The sequence below is a fragment of the Myotis davidii genome, unplaced genomic scaffold (genome assembly GCF_000327345.1).
Source record: "Myotis davidii unplaced genomic scaffold, ASM32734v1 scaffold125, whole genome shotgun sequence".
NCBI lineage: Eukaryota > Metazoa > Chordata > Mammalia > Chiroptera > Vespertilionidae > Myotis > Myotis davidii.
Window position 1 is genome coordinate 1,989,096 of NW_006299390.1, and position 21,360 is coordinate 2,010,455.

Below are 21,360 nucleotides of genomic sequence, written 5' to 3' on the forward strand. Positions count from 1 at the left end.
GGAACGTTCCGAAGATGACGTCGGAGCGTTCTCGAATCCCGTGTCTCTCGGCTGCTGCTGCCGAAGGAACAGGGAAAAAGCAACAAGAAGGAAGAGCAATGGCGACACTGGATCGCAAAGTGCCCAGTCCGGAGGCGTTTCTGGGCAAACCCTGGTCCTCCTGGATCGACGCCGCCAAATTACACTGCTCCGACAGTAAGAACCCCACCGCCTCCTCCTCCTTTTATTATCCTGTAACCTTTCCATTCACCTAGAGCCACTGGGAAAAAGTGTGTGTGTGAGAGAGAGAGTGGCCCCCGGTGTCCTCCATGCTTCTCCCTCTCTCTCTAAATAAATACACACAGAGACAGATCATCAGTGCACAGAGAGAGGCCCTGCTGCCAGGGCTGTCTGTCTGTCTGTCTGTGCCCGGCTCCCCGTGGCAGCCCGCGGGGTGGGCTTTCACCGCCCCATGGTGTATCTGTTTAAAAGGCTACTCTGTTGCTGCCTGCATAGTTTTTTTGGTACCTATCTGGGCCAGGTAGATGGAAATCCGGACTTGGGAGAAAACGTCGCATTGTCAATTTTGGAAAGATTTTCATATACAGTATTTATATCCATCTGTTTGCAAATAAACACTCTCCCTGCCCCCCTTGACTTTGGCTTTTCCCCCCCTTTTTTTCGCCCTTTTCCCTTATTTTCTTTTTTTCTTTTTCTTTTTCATCTGCAGATGTAGATTTAGAAGAGGCTGGAAAAGAGGGTGGAAAAAGCAGGGAGGTTATGAGGCTTAATAAAGAAGGTAAGTGGAGCTACTGGCATTTTAGTGTTAGCATGTGTGGCAGAGATCTTCACAGGATTTTCGACTATATTGTGAATTGTTCTGCTGGTTACAGAGTGACTAAGGCTTGTCAAAAATTGAGCACGCCCAGGTGTCTGCTGCTTCGCGTTAACTTCTTCCAAAGTATAAATACAACTGGGGGGTAAGGAGGGGGAGACTGTGGAGGCAGAAGTTTACTGCACTTCAGTTGGAGTCCACGTTTGGACCTGCTGATGCCTATTTGCCCTTCGCATTTGCAGCATCATGGCCAAAGGTGGTGGTGGTGGGGTGGGGGTGTGTGTGTGTGTGTCAAAATCTGTGAAATGAGGAGCGGGGCTTCCCTCACAAGCATCCCAGGCTTTCTTGTGGGTAAATACACAACAGTTTCATGAACCTCACATGGTCAGGTATTCCAGCCGCTACTTCTCCACTCTCCACGGAAAACCATTGGACATGCGAACCTTTGTAGCAAGGTACATTTGCCCACCTTGTGTTTGGTCACAGATCGTTATGTGGCCAGCAGGGTTAGGGGCATCGGTGTGTGCCGCCCCCTGGCCAGTTGCCCCTCTCTGTTTCCCCAGCCTGGAAAGGTAGTACCCGAAATGGGACACAGTGAGTAGAGAGGTTAACCTAGACTGAGGCAGGCAAGTGAAGCCACAACCTGCTGGAACTGGGCATCACGCACACAGGGTCGTCATAAATAAATCATGGCCTGTTCATGTTTGCAAGCCTGCCACATGTAACTCTGGCCTATGGGTCCACGTGGAGCAAATCCAGAGGCCACTTTCTGCTGAACAAATGGGTGGGGTCATTTGAATTGTGATTTACTAACTGATGTCTTATAAACATGGTTGGCTGAAATTGGGGGTGAGAGGATGGCTCGAGGGGCCAGAAGGGGTTGGTGGGAAGTGTTGAAAGAGTTTAGCCGTAACTAGGCCACAGGAGCGTTGCTCATCCCAAATGAATGGAGATAAGGCCATTAGATTCCAAAGAATGGTCTCCCTCATATACCGGGATAGCATCCTCGAAGGCAGCCAAAACCTGCTTGGAAAGATGGCACTTATTTTGTGGGTCGACACCTATGACAGTTGGTTTTCTGCGCCTAATCATTTCCTGGCCATCCAGTGAGAGGAAAATGTGTGCTTCGGAAAAAATAACATGGAGGTTAAAATGCATGCATATTCAAGGACAGTTCTCTAGCATAGTGGTTCTGCTAATTAAGCACTTTGATTGGGAATGAAACCTTATTCTAAAGATGTTGCTTCTAAATATCTTACTGTGATCTTGACATATCCTTAGGATGCGCAAGGGAATGAAGTCAAGTGGACAGCTCACACGTGGCAGCTTATTTGTGCTAAATGTTCATGAGTGTTGGCAATGGGAAGTATCACTAGAGATTGTTTTTCTTTGGAAACTCTTGAAATCTTTAAAAGCTAATGGACTCAGTTGCCAGACCTCTGGCAATGGAAAGGTAACCATGGAGGAAGATGAGGTTGTGAAAACCTTTAAATTAAAGTTGAGTAAACATGACGGTATGGCACAGAATGGGCACCTCTTGGGCCTAGTGATCGATTATGACTGTAACACAAAACTCACATTCTGCACCCTCCTCCCTGCTTCTATTTCAAAAGACTTGCTCTCAGATTCTCTTTGCCTCGTGAGAAATGGATTCTTTTAAGGAAAAATGAAAGGCTCTCCTTTCCTCAGAATTCACAAGTGGCACATTCTGCTCATTATATCCTTTGTCCTGTAAAGGTACAAAGACTTAGCTCCCAATTATATGCATTTACATTAAAGACACCGCTGTTCGGTGTAACATGCAATTGCTGAGTGCACCCAACAGCCATGTATGGACTGAAATCTCTTTGTTCATGGGCCTGGTGGAGCAGATTTGGGTTAACTATTCCTGAAGGATTTCTTGGTATATGCACACAGTTTTCTTTACAGAGAGAATACACATAAACTAAATATATACCCCCACCACCACCACCACCACCACCAACATGGTGAGGAATTTAAGGGTTGAGCTGGGACTCAGTCACGTTGTTTGGTTGCCAGGGTCTCTAGAAACACTGGTTGCGTTAGTCTTGCCATGGGCTTTATTGTTGGAGTCACCATGTAGGTGGTCTCAGGATGGATACCTGTTTGTGGATGGGTCTCTGCAGGACACAAAGTGACCTGGGTGTGATTCTGTTTGTCTACATGTGCAAGCATACATAGATGACCATAGTACGCAGGTCTTGAGAAGAAATTTGGGTTTTAATAGCAATGAATAAATAACAGTTGAGAATGAAAAGGATATAATCCAGATTTTGATATGATTTTTATTGCGATAAAATAAATATAAAATTTACAGTTTTAGCCATTTTAAAGTATACAATTCAATAGTACTAAGTACATGCACAATGTTTGAACAATAATTATCGCTATTCATTTCCCAAACTTTTTTATTATCCCAACCGGAAATCCTATACTCATTATACTGTAACTCCCCATTCCCCTGTCCCCCTCAGCCCTGGTAATCTCTATTCTATTTTCTGTCTCCATGAAGTTGCCTATTCTAAATACCATGTATAATTACATATATACACGTATATATCATGCAATATTTGTCCCTTTGTGACATGCTTATTTCACTTAGCATAATGTTTTCATGGTTCATTCCTGTTGCAGCATGTGTCAGAATTTCATTCCTTTTTATGGCTGAATAATGTTCCATTGTGTGTATATACCATATTTTGTTTAGTCATCTATCTTTTGATGAAGATTTGGCTTGTTTCCATCTTTCAATGGTGAATAATGTTGCTGTGAGCATTGTTGTGATATGATATTTTGTATAGATTAAGTTCATAGAAGGAAGGACTTGCAGACTTCTACTAAAACAACCCAATTATTGTAACATAGCTCCTTCTCCATTCCTCATTCCTTTTGTGCTTCATTCCCCCATATGACCTTGGGAATATCACTTCCCTTCTCTGGCCTCTTCTCTCACATGTAAAGTAAGGAAGTGGGGTTAAACATCCTCTAAGGTCCCTTTGAGACCTCTGGACCCGGGTTTCTCTGCTGAATGTGCCTACACCTCAGACATAGTCATACCAGACAGGCTGTGTTCAGAAGAAGAGAAAAACTTTTAAAAAAAATCAAGGGCCAAAACCGGTTTGGCTCGGCGGATGGAGCGTCGGCTTGCGGACTGAAGGGTCCCAGGTTCGATTCCGGTCAGGGGCATGTACCTGGGTTGCGGGCACATCCCCAGTGGGAGATGTGCAGGAGGCAGCTGATCGATGTTTCTCTCTCATCAATGTTTCTAACTCTCTATCTCTCTCCCTCCCTCTCTGTAAAAAATCAATAAAAAATATATTTTTTTAAAAATCAAGGCCTCACATTAAACTACTACTGGGTTTATTTTCTCATTTCATAATCTCTTGGTGGCAAAAATCACTGCATCTCAGACACAAGCATATTCTGCTGCAAATAGTTTGTGAATGGTATGTGACCTTTAGGCCTTTGGAATGACTGAGGGTTTGAGTCCAGAACCCAGGGTGATGTGTTCTTCTTGGTGGCGAGTGAGCTGACCTAGGTCAGCTTGGCTCAGTGAGGCACTTAAGTTTCCTGAGAAGAGAGGGTCCCAGAAACCTTGTTAGCCTAATCTAAGAAATGCACTTATGATAGAGAATTCAAGGAAGGCCATTCATCTAACTAACCTTTTATAATAATTTTCTCTCTAGCTTTGTAGGTTTATCTGAAGACTTTTTTTTCAAGCTAATTGGGAAAAAGCTCTATAATTTAGAAAGATGTTCCCCTATTCTAATTGCCTCCCCTGAACTCTTTTTTGAATCCTCACTTGAGGATATGTTTACTGATTTGAGAGCGAGAGGAAGAGAGATGGAGAGAGAGAGAGAGAGAGAGAAACATCAATGTGAGAGAAACATTGATCGGTTGCCTCCCACATGTGTCCCAACCAGGAGCTGAACCTGCAACTTAGGTATGTGCCCTAACCTGGAATCGAACCCACAACCTTTTAGTGTACAAGATGTTGCTCCAACCAACGAGCAACCCAGTCAGAGATTTTTTTTTTTCTTTCAAGAATGTCAATTTATGAGTAAGGAGCAGGGTGCATATGACTCATAAGTGTGCTGGACTATATAAAACAGATAATAGCAGTGCTGTTGTGAGGATTAGCTGAGATAATACAGAAGGGCTTAGCACATGGTAACACTTAATGGATGGATGTTTGCCTTTATTCTTTTTTTACGTTATTATGATTATCATCTTCATTTATTAAGAAAGCTAGTTCTAGGAACCTTTATTATTATAATTAATTGGGATTTTTAATCAGTGATGAATGGAAAAGATAAAATTTATCAGAAATTTCACTTTTAGAGTTAATCATATTATAATTTTATAAAGGTAGTGATTTTTTAAAAACCAATTTTAATGGCGTGCAGTTCCTATGTAGTCATTGGTAAGTTTTATTAAGAGCTAGAGAAAATACTTAGGCAGTTGTGGGCCTGTGGCTATGAGCGGTTTACAAAATCTTTCTAAGTCCGGGAGGTGTAAAATAATTTTTTAAATGATCAATAAATTTGTTTTGTCTGATCACTGAGAAAAGAAAATCCTTCATAGATTTTTGTTTGGGTCTTTTTGAAATCTATACTAGTTACTACAGGCATTTGTCTGTGTTTTAATGTTCCCAGATGTTTTGATTTGATGTAGGTAAACTTGTGGAATGCTTCCAATTTGAAAACTGTTCTGGAGCCAGTACGATCTTGCTGTGACTCTAAGAGTTTGCTTTCCTCCTGAGATGCTGGTGGAATTGGGCTGGAACACTGGATGAAGCAGGGAATGTGGGAACACATTCAGCTCAGGTTTAGGAGTCTTGCGGTTATGGCTGGATGGGAGCAAATTGGAGGAAAAGATGGCAACTGCGTAGCAAGAATGAAGTGCTCTTAGAATCCCAGCCAGGGGAGCCAGCGACAAGTGGTGGAGATCTATGGGGACTGCGAGGGCTTCCCCTTATCGCTATGCAGGCAACTCCCTTATCTATGCTAATAGAAGATGGGAAGACACCAAGTCCACAGATGACACAGATAAACCTCATCTCACCATTAATTTCAACTTCTTTTCCCATTAAGCCTACCTTCCTCCCCTTTTGCTAACAAGCCGCACATTTGTTCACTTTGACGTCTCATTACCATCTCTCCTCTCGCCCAGCGTTTGGGATGGAAGGATGGAGAGATGGAGTGGCCTACGGGTGGTGGGGAGGGATGGGACGGTAAAAGGAGACGTAAGGGCTTGGAGAATGAATAAGCTTTATGCTTGCATCCAGCTGTGGAGAAGGGCGAGTGCCACGGCCAAGACAGAAAAGCTGAGAAAGGGTTTTTTTCAAAACCGTCTAGTTTTGAAAGTATAGAGCTTTAAACGAGTCTCTCTTCACATACAGGCATTTCCATGTGCCTGGGTTCTTGTGTGGAGAAAATGTGGCTCTGGCCCCTTCCAAAACAGGAAGTCAGGCAGGTTGGTCACACCCTGGGACGCTGTATGTGATGTGTTGGGTTCTTATCGGACCTCCTTCTACAGGAATAATTGTTTCATCTCTAGAAGATGGAGGCTGTTACACACACCACTCATTTAAGTACTTCTTATTTTATAAATAATGTGCACGTGTTGCAACATTCTGAAGGGCAGTGATCCATATCAGTTCATAAGGCGCTGCCGTAGTCTCTCTTTGGTGCCTGCGCAGTGGAACCATCACTGAGGCCTCTGGGTGTCTTGCTTGGGTTTTGAGACCTGCTCCTGCTTCCTTGACCTCCGCCATGCATGGAGACAGTGTCTCACCGTGTGCCAGCACTGGGCTAGGCCTGGGCACAGCAACAAACAGCGCAGCCTCTGCCTCGCGGCGCTTCCACCCTAGCTGCAAAGGCAGGCATTGGGAAGTCCTGGCGTCGCCTGGCCTGTTTTTCTCAGTGGTTAGAGCTTCGGCCCTCGGACAGAAGGGTCACGGGTTCAATTCCCGGTCAAGGGCATGTACCTCGGTTGCAGGTTCAATCCCCAGCCCCGGTCAGGGCACGAGCAGGAGGCAACCAATCAATGTGTCTCTCCCATCGATTCTCTTTCCCTCTCTCTCTCTCTCTCTCTCTCTCTCTCACTCACCCTTTCCTTCCACTCTTTCTAAAAACAATGGGGCAGGGGAGGAGGGGGAATATCCTCACTCTTCAGGTGAAGATTAAAAAAAAACATCCTGGTGTCTGGAGAGTACTCTGAAGGGGCAGCGGGGTGCTATTAGAAGGCGTGGCAGGGGGACCTAATTTAGGTTAGGGGCTCAGTGAAGGCCTTCCCGAGGAAATTTTATTTACACTGAAACCTGCAGGATGAATGGAAGTTATCTGTGTGCAGGGCTGGGCAGGTGGGAATTAAAGGAAACAACATGTGTGAAGGTCCAAAGTGTGAGAGAATATAGAATGTTCTAGAAATGAGAGTCTGTGTTGCTTAGAGTGAAGATAGCAAAGCAGAGAGAGTAGTATAAACGTGCCCAGCATGGCACTACGACTCTGTGGCGGGGGACTGTCCTGTGCATGGCAAGATGTTTAGCAGCATCTCTAGTCTCTACCAGTGGATTCCAGAGGCCCCTCCCCCTCCCCCTCCCCCTCCCTTTCCCTCTCCCCCAATAGGAAACAACCAAAAATGTGTCCATACATTGCTTAGACCCCCTCAGGGAGCAAAGGGACCCTGATAGAGAATCACTGGTATAAGGCGAGGCTGGAAAGGCTAGAGCACAAGAAAAATACACTAAGATATTCATGGAAATATTCTGCAACTCTCTGTCTATGTCTGAGGCCTTCATTCCAGGTGGGTCGGCCCTACTGAATGCTCAGCAGACATATACAAAGCTGTCCCCTGGCGCTGGGCTGCATTGGGGAGGATCTAAAGAGAGAGAGAGAGAGACTCCGTCCCTCAAAGAACTGTCCAAAGGTTTGCCAGGTGACTCCTCCAAACCTTCAGCTCTATTCTGCAGAAAATGGGGACAGGTTACCCTATTCTGCAGAAAATGAGCTTCCGGTTCTAATTCTGGGTGGCCCATCCTCCTTCGCTGTGCGTAGAGGAGACCCCAAAACATTGATTCTGATAATGATGCCATTTATTGTACAGTGGCCCCTGATGTCAAGAGTATCACTTGGTGAATCATTAAGGATTTCAGTTTAAAGTCAGGCTGTTGGTATTCTGTGCAGTGTGATTACCCATGGGCCTTGTCTGAAGTGGGGGTGCATGTGACAGAGCAAAAGGGCTGGTTTCAGGGTTCCCGTGTTATGGATTAGAAAATAGGAAGGGCAGAGGAGGGTCTGATTCCTGGGGCTCCTGACCTGTGCCACGTGGTCCGTGGCATTACTTAGGACTGCACGGCCGTGTTCACACAAGGCCGGTGTTCACAGAGCTTTGCTGTCTCTGCTTCTGAATTAACTTAGGAAAGTTAGGCAGACTTGGCTACTGTGTGGTAACCTGTGTACGTCGTGTTTATATCTTTGGGGCTAACCTTTTGTTCATGGTGCTTTGATTAATTCGTGACATCCTTCAGATGTAGACATAAATGTATTAGCAGACACGCTAAGACCCTGTCTGGTCAAATCCCTTTCGTCCTAGGACCCCAAATTCCGAGGTAGCCTAGAGTCACACCTGGAAACTACAGTCCTTCAGTGACTGCAGTGAGAGTGATGTCACCAAGATGGTGATGTAGGTCGTTCCTGGCTTTGCTCTTCCTCACAAGAAGAACAGCTAACAATTATTTACAGACCGGAAACCATTGAGAAAATCCTAGAATAAGGGGGAGAGGCTGAAGCACCCCACCCCAGACCACAGAGACAGAGACAGATGGCATTTGAAGGGTAAGAGGAGCAGCCACACACTGATCGCTGCCCCTACCTGAGGCCACGCAGCACCACACTGGCGACCTCCCCTGGGCCTACAGTTCCTCCAGCAGCAAAAGAGAGCCCGAGGGGGGGGCCTCCAGGGTGTGGGGTGCTTCTTGTGAGTCCACACTTGGTCTTGCCTCAAGGGGCCGGGAGGGGGAGGCAGCGGGGAGGGAGTCGGTGGGACTGGACCACAGGAGTCTGCTTATGACTGAAGTGATCAAATGGAGCTATGATGGAGAGGGGAGAGGGTTGGCCAAGGGTTGGCCTTCTTTTGAGTTGCAGAAACTGAATATTAAAAAGCTGGCTTTCCCCACCACCACCACCACCACACGTAAATAAATAAATAGATAAAGGAAACGGACTTCCACGTCTTTCTCTCCTAAAACGCTTGGTGCGATGCCCTGCCCCTGGTGGGCTCCCGGCGAAGGCTCTTCGGCTGGCTTTCTCCGGCTCCTCCGTGGGGGAGCTCAGATTGGCCACTGCAGCCACAGGGACCTGGATTTGGACCCTGAGGCTCTTCAACGCATGATGGGACCCCAGGAAATCCCTTCCTGCAAGTGGGCTGAGGCGGAGGATGCTTGCCAATCAGGGGCTAGACGTGATTCACCCCAGTTCCCCCAGTAAAGCTGGAATTCTGCTATGGAGAAAGCTTTTGTTTTTATGTAGATGCTTTATCCTTATACCTGTGGTTTCATAACACAATTCTGCTTGCCAATTTTAGGGATCAGGTGCTTAAAGAAAAAATAAAAGGAAACCAAATAAATACTCTCCAGGGCAGGACAAAGCGACACTAGGTCACCATAGTGGGGAAGAGAAAAGGGACTCGGTGATGGGCTCTTGGAACCTAGGTACCTGCTCTGGGAAGCTAATTGTGGTTCTCAGAACATTAATAGAGCAAGGACGCCTTCAGCTGGGGGTTGACCAGGGCCGGGGTTGCTGTGTGACCCTAACACAGTAACCCCAATTTACCAGTAGGTCATGGAGTCTTGGGGTGGGGCCAAGTTGGGGAGACAGGACACCCAAACTGATGACACTAACCAGGGTATGGAATATGGTTGCGACACATTCCTAGTTTGGTCCTATCAGACCAAGGTGGTGCCTGACTCTTTTTAAGAGCGTATTGGACTACAAGAGGGCAAATACTGTATGATTCCACTTATATGAGGTGCTAGAGTGGTAAAATTCGTAGAGACAGAGAGTCAAATGGTAATTGTCAAGGTCTGGGGCCGGGGAAAGTGGAGAATTGGTGTTCAGTCGGTACAGAGTTCTAGTTGGGAAAGATGAAAAAGTGCTGCAGGTGGATGAGCTGTAAAAATGGTGGAAAAGATCAATTTTATGTATATTTTACCACAAAGGGCATTGACATTGCAGACTTGGAAGCTTCATGGAGCATTATTTGAATCTTGACTCAGCCATTTACTGCCTGTGTAGTGAGAAGAAAGAAGAGACAACTTTTCTGGGCCTCAGTTTCCTCGTTTTTAGAATCGTGGTAACAGTAGCTCTCAGGGTTGTTGTGAGAATAAACGGGGTACTCTCTGGCATAGAGTAGGCGCTTAGAAGTGTGAGCTTTTGTTACGACGGTTGTTTACCAGGCACTGGGTACCCCTTCCCTTAGGAGAGCTGCCGCTTTCAGGGGACAGAGGACACCGTTCCTGCTCCAGGAGCATGCCTGCGTGTGACTAAGCATCTTTGGTTAACATTTTGTTCTGGTTCTTTCAGGATGCCAGGAGTAAAAACACAAGGAGTGGGACCCAGGTCCCTGTGCTGTTAGCAAGAGTGAATCAGTTTCGGTTTTCCAAAGTGTGGCCATGTGGGTGGCCCTGCGTGGCAATCGCCTGAGTACTTAGTACCTGAGGCTGCAGTCACGCTGAGTCAGGACTGGGGTGGGGCACAGGAACAGGCGTTTTGAACAGGCTCCCCAGGTGGCTCTGCTGGTTCCTGGACTTTGAGAACCACTGTCCCCTGGATACAGTAGTGACTCTCAGCCCTGCCCACCTTGAGAGTCCTTTGTGAAGCTTTTCTTAAAAGCAGAGACACAAGGCCCACTCCTAGAGGTTTGGGTTCCATAGGCCCAGTTTAAGGGGTTCCGGGGAACTGCTTGTATGTTTTTAAAAATAAAAATCCTAGCTTCCGTTTACTGGGCAGTGCCTAGTTTCTAAGCGCAGAGCTAAATGTGCATTTTCTCACTTAATCCTACAAGCCAATTCCTATTATCAGCCACATTTTAGAGACTAGGAAACTGAGGGTCAGAGAGGTACCTGAGGTGATACAGCTGGGATGCAGGAGACCTGAGATGTGAACCCAGAGGCAGGCTGATTCCAGAGGCTGTACTCTCAATGACTGTCTCATCATGTCATCTGAGGAGCAGGGTGGGGACTGAGGTGAGGCAGGTGGGGCACCCAGGACACACATTTAAGGACATGCATGCGCAGGCTCCTATGGGTGCTGCGTGAGGGCCTCCTTACATGTTGCACCCAGGGCGCCTCGCTTGCCTCAGCCAAGTACCGGCCCTGCCTAAGACAGCATGTTCTTTAAGCAAAATGGTTCCAGTTCCTCCCCCTCCTGTGCATAAGCCAGTGGCCTGCTGATGGGGCCCCTGGTCTCCCCCTCAGTGAGATGCTTTCTCATCCCAGGGCTCCAGCGTGGGGTCAGAGTCCTGGCCTCAGGGAAATCTGAGGAGCCGACTCAAACTGTTCCTTTTTGGGAGAAGGTGTTAGCAAGGACGGTTGCCAAGCAACTCCAGGGGCATCTATCTACAGCGAGGATTTCTCTCTTTTTCCCTTTTGAACACCTTCTAGGCCGCTTTTCAGTTTCCCTCCTGGCATTGGGATCATTAGTGTTTTCATAAAGGGTGTGCTGCTCTGGATGATGGAGTGGAGAGAGCTTGCCAATACCCGCAGCAGCTCAGACGGGTCCTTCTGAAGGGCCCCGTGCACCTGCTAAGTGGGTGTGAAAGACCTTTCCCTTCTTCAGCCACAGCGATGCCCTACTTGTCACTGGCTCTGAGGGGCAGTGACAGAGAAGAGTCTTTGATTCAGATGCTGAGAAAGACAGAGTGCATCTCCCACATGCCGATGGGGGATGTGGTCATGTTGAGTTCATGACTTTGGATTTAATCTTCTCTCCATTAACCAGGGCTCTTAGAATTTCCTATTCCATGATCTGGCTGGTCTGGAGGAGCTGGTGTTTCTCTCTCTCTCTCTCTCTCTCTCTCTCTCTCTCTCTCTCTCTCTCTTTCTCTCTCTCTGTAGCTTCAGAGACCAGGGCAGCCCTTGACATGTGTTTCCTCTTCAGCACTATCCCCTGTCCTACTGCCTCGTCAGTATGGGATTTCTTTGACAGGCCCAGACCCCTTGGTCTGCTGGCTGGTATTGTGATCCTTCTAGTGAGGGCCAAAGCTGTGGGCTGGAGCACCCTTCACAGGTGACAGTCGGCCCAGACTGGCAGGAAGAAAGGAAAATACCGGGAAAGTGAAACTGCTCACATTTGGGTGAGGTTGGCTCCATGCGGCCTACCCTCCAATGTCAGCCCTGCTGGCCGGTCCCCAGACTCCAGGCTGCTGGTCCCTTCCTCACCATCTTCCACAGCGACGGGACAAGACCCAAAGAGAATGTGGAACTCCCCTGAGCCCTGCCGCTTTCAGAGGCTCAGACCGAACACTTACTAGCCGGAGACGATTGAAAACAGAGATCTGCCCTGTTTTGTGCAAACCCAATATGTAACAGTCCAGCCTTAGACAGACGAAGAGGCTATTTGCTTTCCAAATGTACTTTTTGAGGTTTTCATGAAGTAGTAGACTGCCCTAGAGCTTTTGGAAAACCATATTTTCTTTACCAAAGGTTGGGTGACACACAGTTTTAGGCCTCTTCTGCCAGCTCCTCCCAGCTCCCTCCCTCTCCTCCCTCCAGTTTGCCCTGTCAGCTCACCCCTGCTCCTTGCTTTCACCTGAGATGATTTAGTCCACGATTCCACATGTCTGCCTCCAGACCCGACCGCTTCTACACGGAGTGCTCGGCTCAGCCTCTGGTGTATTGCATCTTGACAGCCCCTCGTGGGTGCCCTTACTGCACCCCCAGACACTGCTAGGCCAAGTGCAAGTGCAAAGCCTTTTTTGATTCTTCCCTTACCCACTCTCTTTAGGAAGGCTTCCCCTCCCCCTCTGTCTTAAGAGCAGTTCTCAGCACCTCTCCATTTCTTTCCATCCCTCAGCCCCCATCCCAGGCTAGCCTGCCTATATATTTTTTTTAAAATATATTTTTATTGATTTCAGAGAGAAAGGGAGAGGGAGAGAGAGAGAGAAATATCAATGATGGGAGAGAATCATTGATTGGTTGCCTCCTGCATGTCCTCCCACTGGGGATCGAGCCCACAACCCAGGCATGTGCCCTGACCTGGTTCATAGTTTGATGTTCAACCACTGAGCCATACCAGCCAGGCCTAGATTTTACAATAATGGCTTCATTGGTGTGAAAGACCTATCCTTTCTTCAGCCACAGCGATGCCCTACTTGTCACTGGCTCTGAGGGGCAGCGACAAGATTCTTTGATTCGAATGGCTGAGAAAGACACAGAAAGCATCTCCCACCTACCGACAGGTGATGTGGTCATGCTGGTTCCATCTTCCCCTCACACCACGTCAGAATTAATCTCCCGAAAAGTCACATTTTATCAGATTGTTCCTTAAGTGCAAACCTTTCATCACTTCCCCATCCAGCACATTTCATGCCGTAGCCCAGGTCCTCTGTGGCTCAGTCCTTCCAAACCCACACAGGCATTGCCCTTTGGACGAGCCCTGTTCCTCCCGGTCCCAGTCTCTGCCTCTCTAGAGACCTCTGCCTCTAGTGTCGTCCTCTCAAGCGAATGCCTCTCATTCGGCAGGGCTCAGGCCGCATTCACTCTCTGAGGAAACCCTCCCCACCCTCTCAGGCTGCACACCCTGGGCCTCCTCTGGACCTCCTACTGCTGGCTGTACCTACCATGCACTCTGGCCCCTGAATCTTACCCTTCATGGCCAACCCATTTGTTTACCTGCTGTCTTACTTTCACAACTGTATTATGAATCTTGTAGAGGTGGGTGTGAGGGAATCATATCTTCCCTTTTTCTTTCCTGAGTTATTTTTCAATCAGTAGAGTGTTACACTTTGGCTAGGCATCCAATTTTTCAGGTGTATGTCCTGATATACCTGTATTTTCATTTCTTTTTAAATTGTGGTAAAATGCAAATAACATTTTTTTATTGTCAGTATTACAGATGTCCCCCGTTTTCACCTCTTTTGCCCCCCTCCCCCCAACCCCGACACCACCCCAGGCCTTCCCCACACTATTGTCTGTGTCCATGGGTTATGCCTGTATGCATAGATGTTCTTTAGTTAATCCCCTCTCCGCCGCCCCCACCCTCTCCACCCGCCTCCTTCTGAGATCTGTCATTCTGTTCTACGTATCCAGGCCTCTGGACCTATTTTGTTCATTAGTTTGTTTTCTTCATTAGATTCCACACATAGGTGAGGTCATGTGATATTTGTCTTTCTTTAACTGGATTACTTCGCTTAGCGTAATAATTTCCAGATCCATACATGCTATCCCAAAGGGCAAGAGCTCCTTCTTTTTAAACATAGTATTCCATTGTGTAAATGTACCACATCTTTTTTATCTACTAATCTATTGATGGGCACTCGCGCAATATCCAGAACTTAGTTATTGTAAATAGCACTGCTATGAACATACCAGTTGGGGTGCATATATACTTTCTGATTGGTGTTTCAGGACTCTTAGGATATATTCCCAGAAGTGGGATTGCTACGTCAATCAGAAGTTCCATTTTTAATTTTTTGAGAAGCTCCATTCTGTTTCCCATAAGCTGCCCCAGTCTGCATTCCCACCAGCAGTGCACTAGGGTTCCTTTTCACCACATCCTCGCCAGCACTTGTTGTTTGTTGGTTTTATTGATAGTAGCCATTCTGGCAGGTGTGAGGTGATACCTCATTATGGTTTTAATTGCTTATTTCTGATGATTACTGACATTGAACTTTTTTTTCATATATGTATTGGCCATCTGTATTTTTTTTTTTTACTGTCTGTATGTCCTCTTTGGAGAAGTGTCTATTTAGATCCTTTGCCCAATTTTAAATTGGGTTATTTGTCTTCCTGGTGTTGAGTTGTATGTGTACTTTGTATATTTCGGAAATTAACCCCTTCTCAGTTGTACCCATTGGCAAATGTGTTCTCCCATACAGTGGGGTCCCTTTGCATTTTGTTAATGGTTTCTTTTGCTGTGCAGAAGCTTTTTAATCCGATGTAGCCCCATTTGTTCATTTTTTCCTTTGTTTCCATTGTCCTGGGAGACATCCTATCCATTTTTAAGGGTTGAGTTTAATAGTGTTAAGTACATTCACATTGTTGTGCAATCCATTTCCAGAACTGTTTTCCTCTTGTAAAACTGAAACTGTATCCTTTAAACAACTCGACATTTATAAGTATTTTCATTTTTAAAAGCAGTCTGGAAATGACCTATGTATGAGTTTCTTTGATTTATCACCTAATATTTTAAAGTTGTTGAGATTCTAAGAACTGGCAGGACTCCTGAAGTTTCTGTTCAGGTGGATATTTGAAGCCACAATGCAAAAAGGCCCAGCTCAGTTTGGGATGTTGCAGCTCCGGGATCCCTTAGGGCTTCCTACCTAGGCAGTGAAGTCAGTGGAAAAGTGCTAAATTTGGGGCCCAAAGTCACAGACACCTTTGAGCAGCCTAAAGTTTCTCAGTTCAGATTTGGTGGTAACCCCACATTGCACCCTTGTTTCTTTTTGGCCCCTCATCTTAATGTTAACTTAAAAGGTTCTCACACATATAAAAATGTTGGAATAATAGTACCATGGTCATTCATTCATATATGCACCACTTAGAGTTACAAATTAGTTCACAGTTCATCTTATTTGCCTTCTTACAAAGATACATATTTTGTACCGTTTGAAACTAGGTTGTAGACATCATGACATTTCACTTCTAAATATTTAGCATTTTGACACATACTGATTGTGTATCCTTGAGCTATTCAAGTTCTCAGAGCCTCATCTTATATAAATATGTATGTATGTTTTTGCTGAACCATTTGGAAGTAAGCCACAGATAGTGTGACACTTCACCCTAAGTTCTTCATTCAGGATGCATCTCCTAAAATAAGAGCGTTTTCCTGCGTAATTATAATACCAGTCCCCTAATAACATCTAATACCTAGTTCCTATTCAAATTTCTCCTGTTGTCACTCCCAAAAAAGTGTATAGCTCCTTTTTCCATAGCTGCTTTTTCATACACACACACATATAACCACGATCCTATCAAGATTTATGCATTACATTTGGTTGTTATGCCTCTTGTGCCAATTTTAATCTAGAACAGTGCCCCCTGTATGTGTGTATACAGTATACATATATGTATACATATATTTTTGCATGTACATATATACAACATTCTGAGCACTTCATCAAGCATCTCATCAGGGGGCACATGATGTCAGGGAGGCCCATTATTAGGTATCGATCACTCAGTGGGGTGGTGACCACCTCTCTCCATCGTAGATATGTTTTCTTCCTTCAATTAGCACATCATTCTGTGGGTGATGCTTTAGAACCAAGTGAATACCAACAAGACATTTTATGGAATTGTCTTGGTATTTATTGGTGATCTTTGCCTGGGTCAGTTATTTCTTTGGGGGATTGTAGAATGGTCATTTTCACATTATGCTAATCTGATCTACATTTATTGGCTGACATTCATCTATAAAGGAGACCTCTTTCTCATCAACAGGGAATGAACTATTAAATGCCTCCTACAAAAACAGAGCAGCCCAGCTGGGGTGGTTAAGTGGTTGAGCGTCAACCTGTGAACCAGGAGGTCACTGCCCGGGCTGCGGGCTCGATCCCCAGTGAGGGGCATCCAGAAGGCAGCTGATCAATGATTCTCCCTCATCGTTGGTGTTTCCCTGAAATCAGTAAAAAGATGTGTGTTTTTTAAAGCAGAGCAAAGTTTTTCCTCCAATTAGCAATTTTCAGAGCAAGGAATTGAACGTCCATGATTTAAGCTAAGGAGGAACAAGGGCAAGGAGTGGGCACTTTTCGATAAGATGCAAGTACAGTGTGACAACCCATCATTCATGAAAATTCTAGATAGAGTGAGCTCTGCAATGCAAACATCAGAAGTAAAGTGTGACCACATCTTGGTTGATAGAACATGAGTTTAAAAATATTAAGAAACACTGTCCCACACACCCAAGTGACCCTCTTTAATTTGGGGAAGAAAGGAGATAATTACACTTAAAATAATCCTTCTTCCACCTTCCAACCGGAGGTCAGCATTTAGCTGGGCCCAGTAAACTGCTAGAGTTAAATTGCAAACCAGGATGAGTGATGCCCCTCCACAGGTTATAAAGCTAGAGCCATGCTTCCTGTATCACAGGCTCACGGTGCTTCCTGTATCACAGGCTCACCGTGTTTCCTGTATCACAGGCTCACGGTGCTTCCTGTATCACAGGCTCACCGTGCTTCCTGTATCACAGGCTCACCGTGTTTCCTGTATCACAGGCTCACTGTGTTTCCTGTATCACAGGCTCACCGTGCTCCCTGTATCACAGGCTCACCGTGCTTCCTGTATCACAGGCTCACCGTGCTTCCTGTATCACAGGCTCACCGTGCTTCCTGTATCACAGGCTCACCGTGCTTCCTGTATCACAGGCTCACCGTGCTTCCTGTATCACAGGCTCACCGTGCTTCCTGTATCACAGGCTCACCGTGCTTCCTGTATCACAGGCTCACCGTGCTTCCTGTATCACAGGCTCACCGTGCTTCCTGTATCACAGGCTCACCGTGCTTCCTGTATCACAGGCTCACCGTGCTTCCTGTATCACAGGCTCACCGTGCTTCCTGTATCACAGGCTCACCGTGCTTCCTGTATCACAGGCTCACCGTGCTTCCTGTATCACAGGCTCACCGTGCTTCCTGTATCACAGGCTCACCGTGCTTCCTGTATCACAGGCTCACCGTGCTTCCTGTATCACAGGCTCACCGTGCTTCCTGTATCACAGGCTCACCGTGCTTCCTGTATCACAGGCTCACCGTGCTTCCTGTATCACAGGCTCACCGTGCTTCCTGTATCACAGGCTCACCGTGTTTCCTGTATCACAGGCTCACCGTGCTTCCTGTATCACAGGCTCACCGTGTTTCCTGTGTCACAGGCTCATTGTGCTTCCTGTATCACAGATTCATTAGAAAGTGGCCAACCGCCAAGGTACTGGGCTGGGCTCTGTGCAGGATGTTAAGGTGGAATAGCATCCCGGGCCCTGCCCTCCAACTGGAAACTCAGGAACTCCCCCAGGCAGCAGGCTAGAAGCTCTGATGCCACCTAGAGACTTCAGTATGGCTTGAATGCCCTGGGGCTCAGGGAAGGAAGAGATTTCAGTTGCCCTCTACAAGACCTTTGACCTGAGGGCAGGGGCTCTTAAGTTTGTGGTTCTACCTGGAGCACAGTGAAGTGTATATAGTTGGAGCCAAGTTAATGTTTGAAGAATGAATGAATGAATGAATGAATGCTCCACCACAGATGGTTAGGATTTGACATTGAGCGCTCTACAGAGAGAGAATAGCATAAAGTAAAGGCTATGAGTTCCCCAAAAAGTCTCTTTTGGAAAAAGGAGTTAGAATGAGTCCCAGATCTGCCATTACTACCAAAGAGAACCAGTTCATAATTCATTTCAGTTGTACATCTACTTGATACCAACACAATTGAGGTGTTTTGTTTTGTTTTTTATAAAGTAGAGTTTTCAGACAACAGGCTCCTTTTTTGTATGAGTGTGTGTGTGTGTGTGTGTGTGTGTGTTTTGCTGTTTCAGTGTGCTGGGGAAGAGTTATTCTCTTTTCTGTCTTTCTCTCTCTGAAGTGTATCTGCACACACACAGTTTTAGGTCTTGCTGCCCAATTAATTTGTAACTTCTTTTTTTATCACAATCGTTGTGCTAGTAAATGTTTAACAACTCCCTCTCTAAATAAATTTACACAGAGATACTTTTATTATACATTTTACTCTTAAAGGGCTGTTTAGCATGTAATTTACAAATAATAAAATATTTAATACTCCTTATTGCAAAATTTCACATAGTCCGTTGATTCTCACAGAATGCTTTTGTTAAATTTTGCCAAATCTTCTATCCCTGATCAACCTGAGACTGACATTGACAAACAGGTGTCAATCCAACATAAGTGTTAGTTGATATTTTCATTTAAGTCAGTGAGTAAGACGAAAATGGAAGAACAAAGAGATATGTTAGAACCATCACTCAATTGTTGGTGATGAGAGCAAAGGCCTTGCTAAATTGGATAATAGTTTTCAAATACCAAGAAAATATGTCCTCATTTTTTGCATCATTCACAATGCAGCTATGGACGTGATATAGTTTTAATTCTGCATTACTAAAATTTTCTCCATCCCTTTCTTAAATCTAGATAATAAAAAATAATAACAGATCAATCCCTGGCTTATCACACTTGCTGATTTCTGTAGTATAAGGCCTCCCACTACCACATTTCAAGTGCTCCTTATTCTGTCACTGAAGAGATGCGCATAAGAACACTGTTGTTGTTTTGTTGTTAGTGGTGTTTTTAAAAAAATATTTTTATTGAATTCAGAGCGGAAGGGAGAGGGAGAAGGAGATAGAAGCATCAATAATGAGAGAGAATCATTGATTGCCTGCCTCCTGAACGCTTCCTACGGGGCATCCATCCCACAATCCAGGCATGTGCCCTTGGCCACAAATCGAATAGCTACCTCCTGGTTCATAGGTCGACACTCAACCACTGAGCCACACCAGCCGGGCAAGAACACTGCTACATAGGATTTCCACCCTACAAGTACAATAGATATAAATAACTCCAAGAGCAGTAGTCAGCAAACTGTGGCCCACGGATAAAAGCTGCATGTCACCCCTATTTGTAAATAACGTTTTCTTTGGACATGGCCACATTCATTCATTTATGTATTGTCTCTGGTTACTTGTGCACTACAATGCCAGAGCGTAGCGTCTGAGACAAAGACACTCAAAACCTGAAATATTTACCCCCTGGTCCTTTCTAGAAAAAGTTGCCAACCCTTGCTCAAAGCATCGATGATAATACAATATAGGAAGGTAAGTAGGAAGTGATAAGTCTTGAGTATTCTTTTTTAATAGGATACATTTCATTGTAGCTATAGCAAATAACGCTTAATAATTTATTGATCGGCTCACCAAATTCCTGAAAATTTAACAATTGGCTCTGGCGAGCCTGTGCAGGGCAGCTCCAGGTCCCTCCTGCTGTGCTTCGGGGCTTCAGCTTTTAGTGCCAAAATGTAAAGCTGCCACGGTTAGGAGGAAGCAGCTGACGATACCAGATTGGAAGGGGAGCCATAATAAGAAGGATTTGAACTACTTGAAATTGTGGTCTAATAGTCCATAGAAATCAGAAGAAAGCATTTTTGAGGTTAGTTTTCATATAATGTTGTGTTTTTCCCCCCTCTTAGGGCCTGTGGTTGGTTTTGGTTTTTCAAATGAGATTTCTGCAGAGCTCATTTAAAAACTCAGTACAGCATGGGTTTCTTACCGAATTTTGCAAGCATCTGTCTCCAGCCCACCGAGCCCCTGACAGCTGCCCGGCAGCTCTCAGTGCTTTCCCAGAGGTTGTGTGTCCCCAGAAAGGCCCACTTCCTGTCTCTGGCCGTGAGCGAGAGCAGAGGTGGTCCCACCGGTTGCTTTGCGTTGTGCAGGGGTTTTCCTAGTTGCCATTTCCTGCCAGTTGCCTTTGAATGGATTACAGATGGTCAGAAAAAGACTTCTTGGCGCAGCAAGAGGGCCAGTCTCCAGGGGACGGATTTATAACAGGATGTCAGTTTATGCCTCCCCAGATTGGGCCTGGCTGCCTGTGGGGACAGAAGGAGAGGGTGAGGAGTGGGGGAAGTGGGGACGGGGTCTGTGGGTGGAGGAAACGGGCAGCAGGGAAAGGATGTTTCCATTTATGTGACACCTTTCCTCCCGTGGGGCCTCGAACTGCCCCCGTCCAAAGGCGCGCAGCCCTCTGGGGATGCTGTGGCGGGAGATTAGGTGTTGAGGTAATGTTGTGGATGCGTCCAGCCCCTATGGGAAGTATAATACATCCTCATCTTTTCAAAGTGAGGAAAAGACAGGTGCGGCTCTTTCCTTCTTCTTCTTTTTTTTTTTTTTAAAGAAAATAATATAGAGCACATTTAATTTGTAAACTTTTAAAGATATAACACAAAATTTATTATTTTTTAACCATTTTTAGGTATTCAACTCAGTGGCACTAAATGAACAATGTTGTGCCATCATAACCGCTGTCTGTTTCCAGAAGTTTCCTATCATCCCAAACAGGAACTCTGTACCCATTAAACAATAACTCCCCACTTCCCCGCCCCTTGCCCTCTGCCTTCTGTCTCTAGGAATTTGCCTAGTCTAGGGACCTCAGATCAGTGGAATCATACAGTATTTGCCATTTTGTTACTGGCTTATTTTATGTAGCATACTGTCCTCAAGGTTCATCCATACTGTAGCGTGTATCAGAATTTCTTCTCTTTTTTTTGTTTGTCTATTTTTCCACTGGTGGGCTGCCTGCTCCCTTTGGCCATTGTA

General features: G+C 45.7%; 1 protein-coding gene across 3 annotated transcripts in view; it reads left to right on the forward strand.

The window, feature by feature from the left end:
* The first annotated feature begins 6 nt into the window (after positions 1 to 6).
* ATXN7L1 (ataxin 7 like 1) overlaps positions 7 to 21,360 on the forward strand; it is a 240,146-nt gene continuing 218,792 nt past the window's right edge. For all 3 annotated transcript variants that reach the window (XM_006774879.2, XM_006774881.2, XM_006774887.2), the window contains exons 1-2: positions 7 to 195; positions 710 to 778. In XM_006774879.2, coding sequence (XP_006774942.1) covers positions 15 to 195; positions 710 to 778 — 250 coding nt within the window. In that variant the 5' untranslated portion in view covers positions 7 to 14. The remainder of the gene's footprint in view (positions 196 to 709; positions 779 to 21,360) is intronic.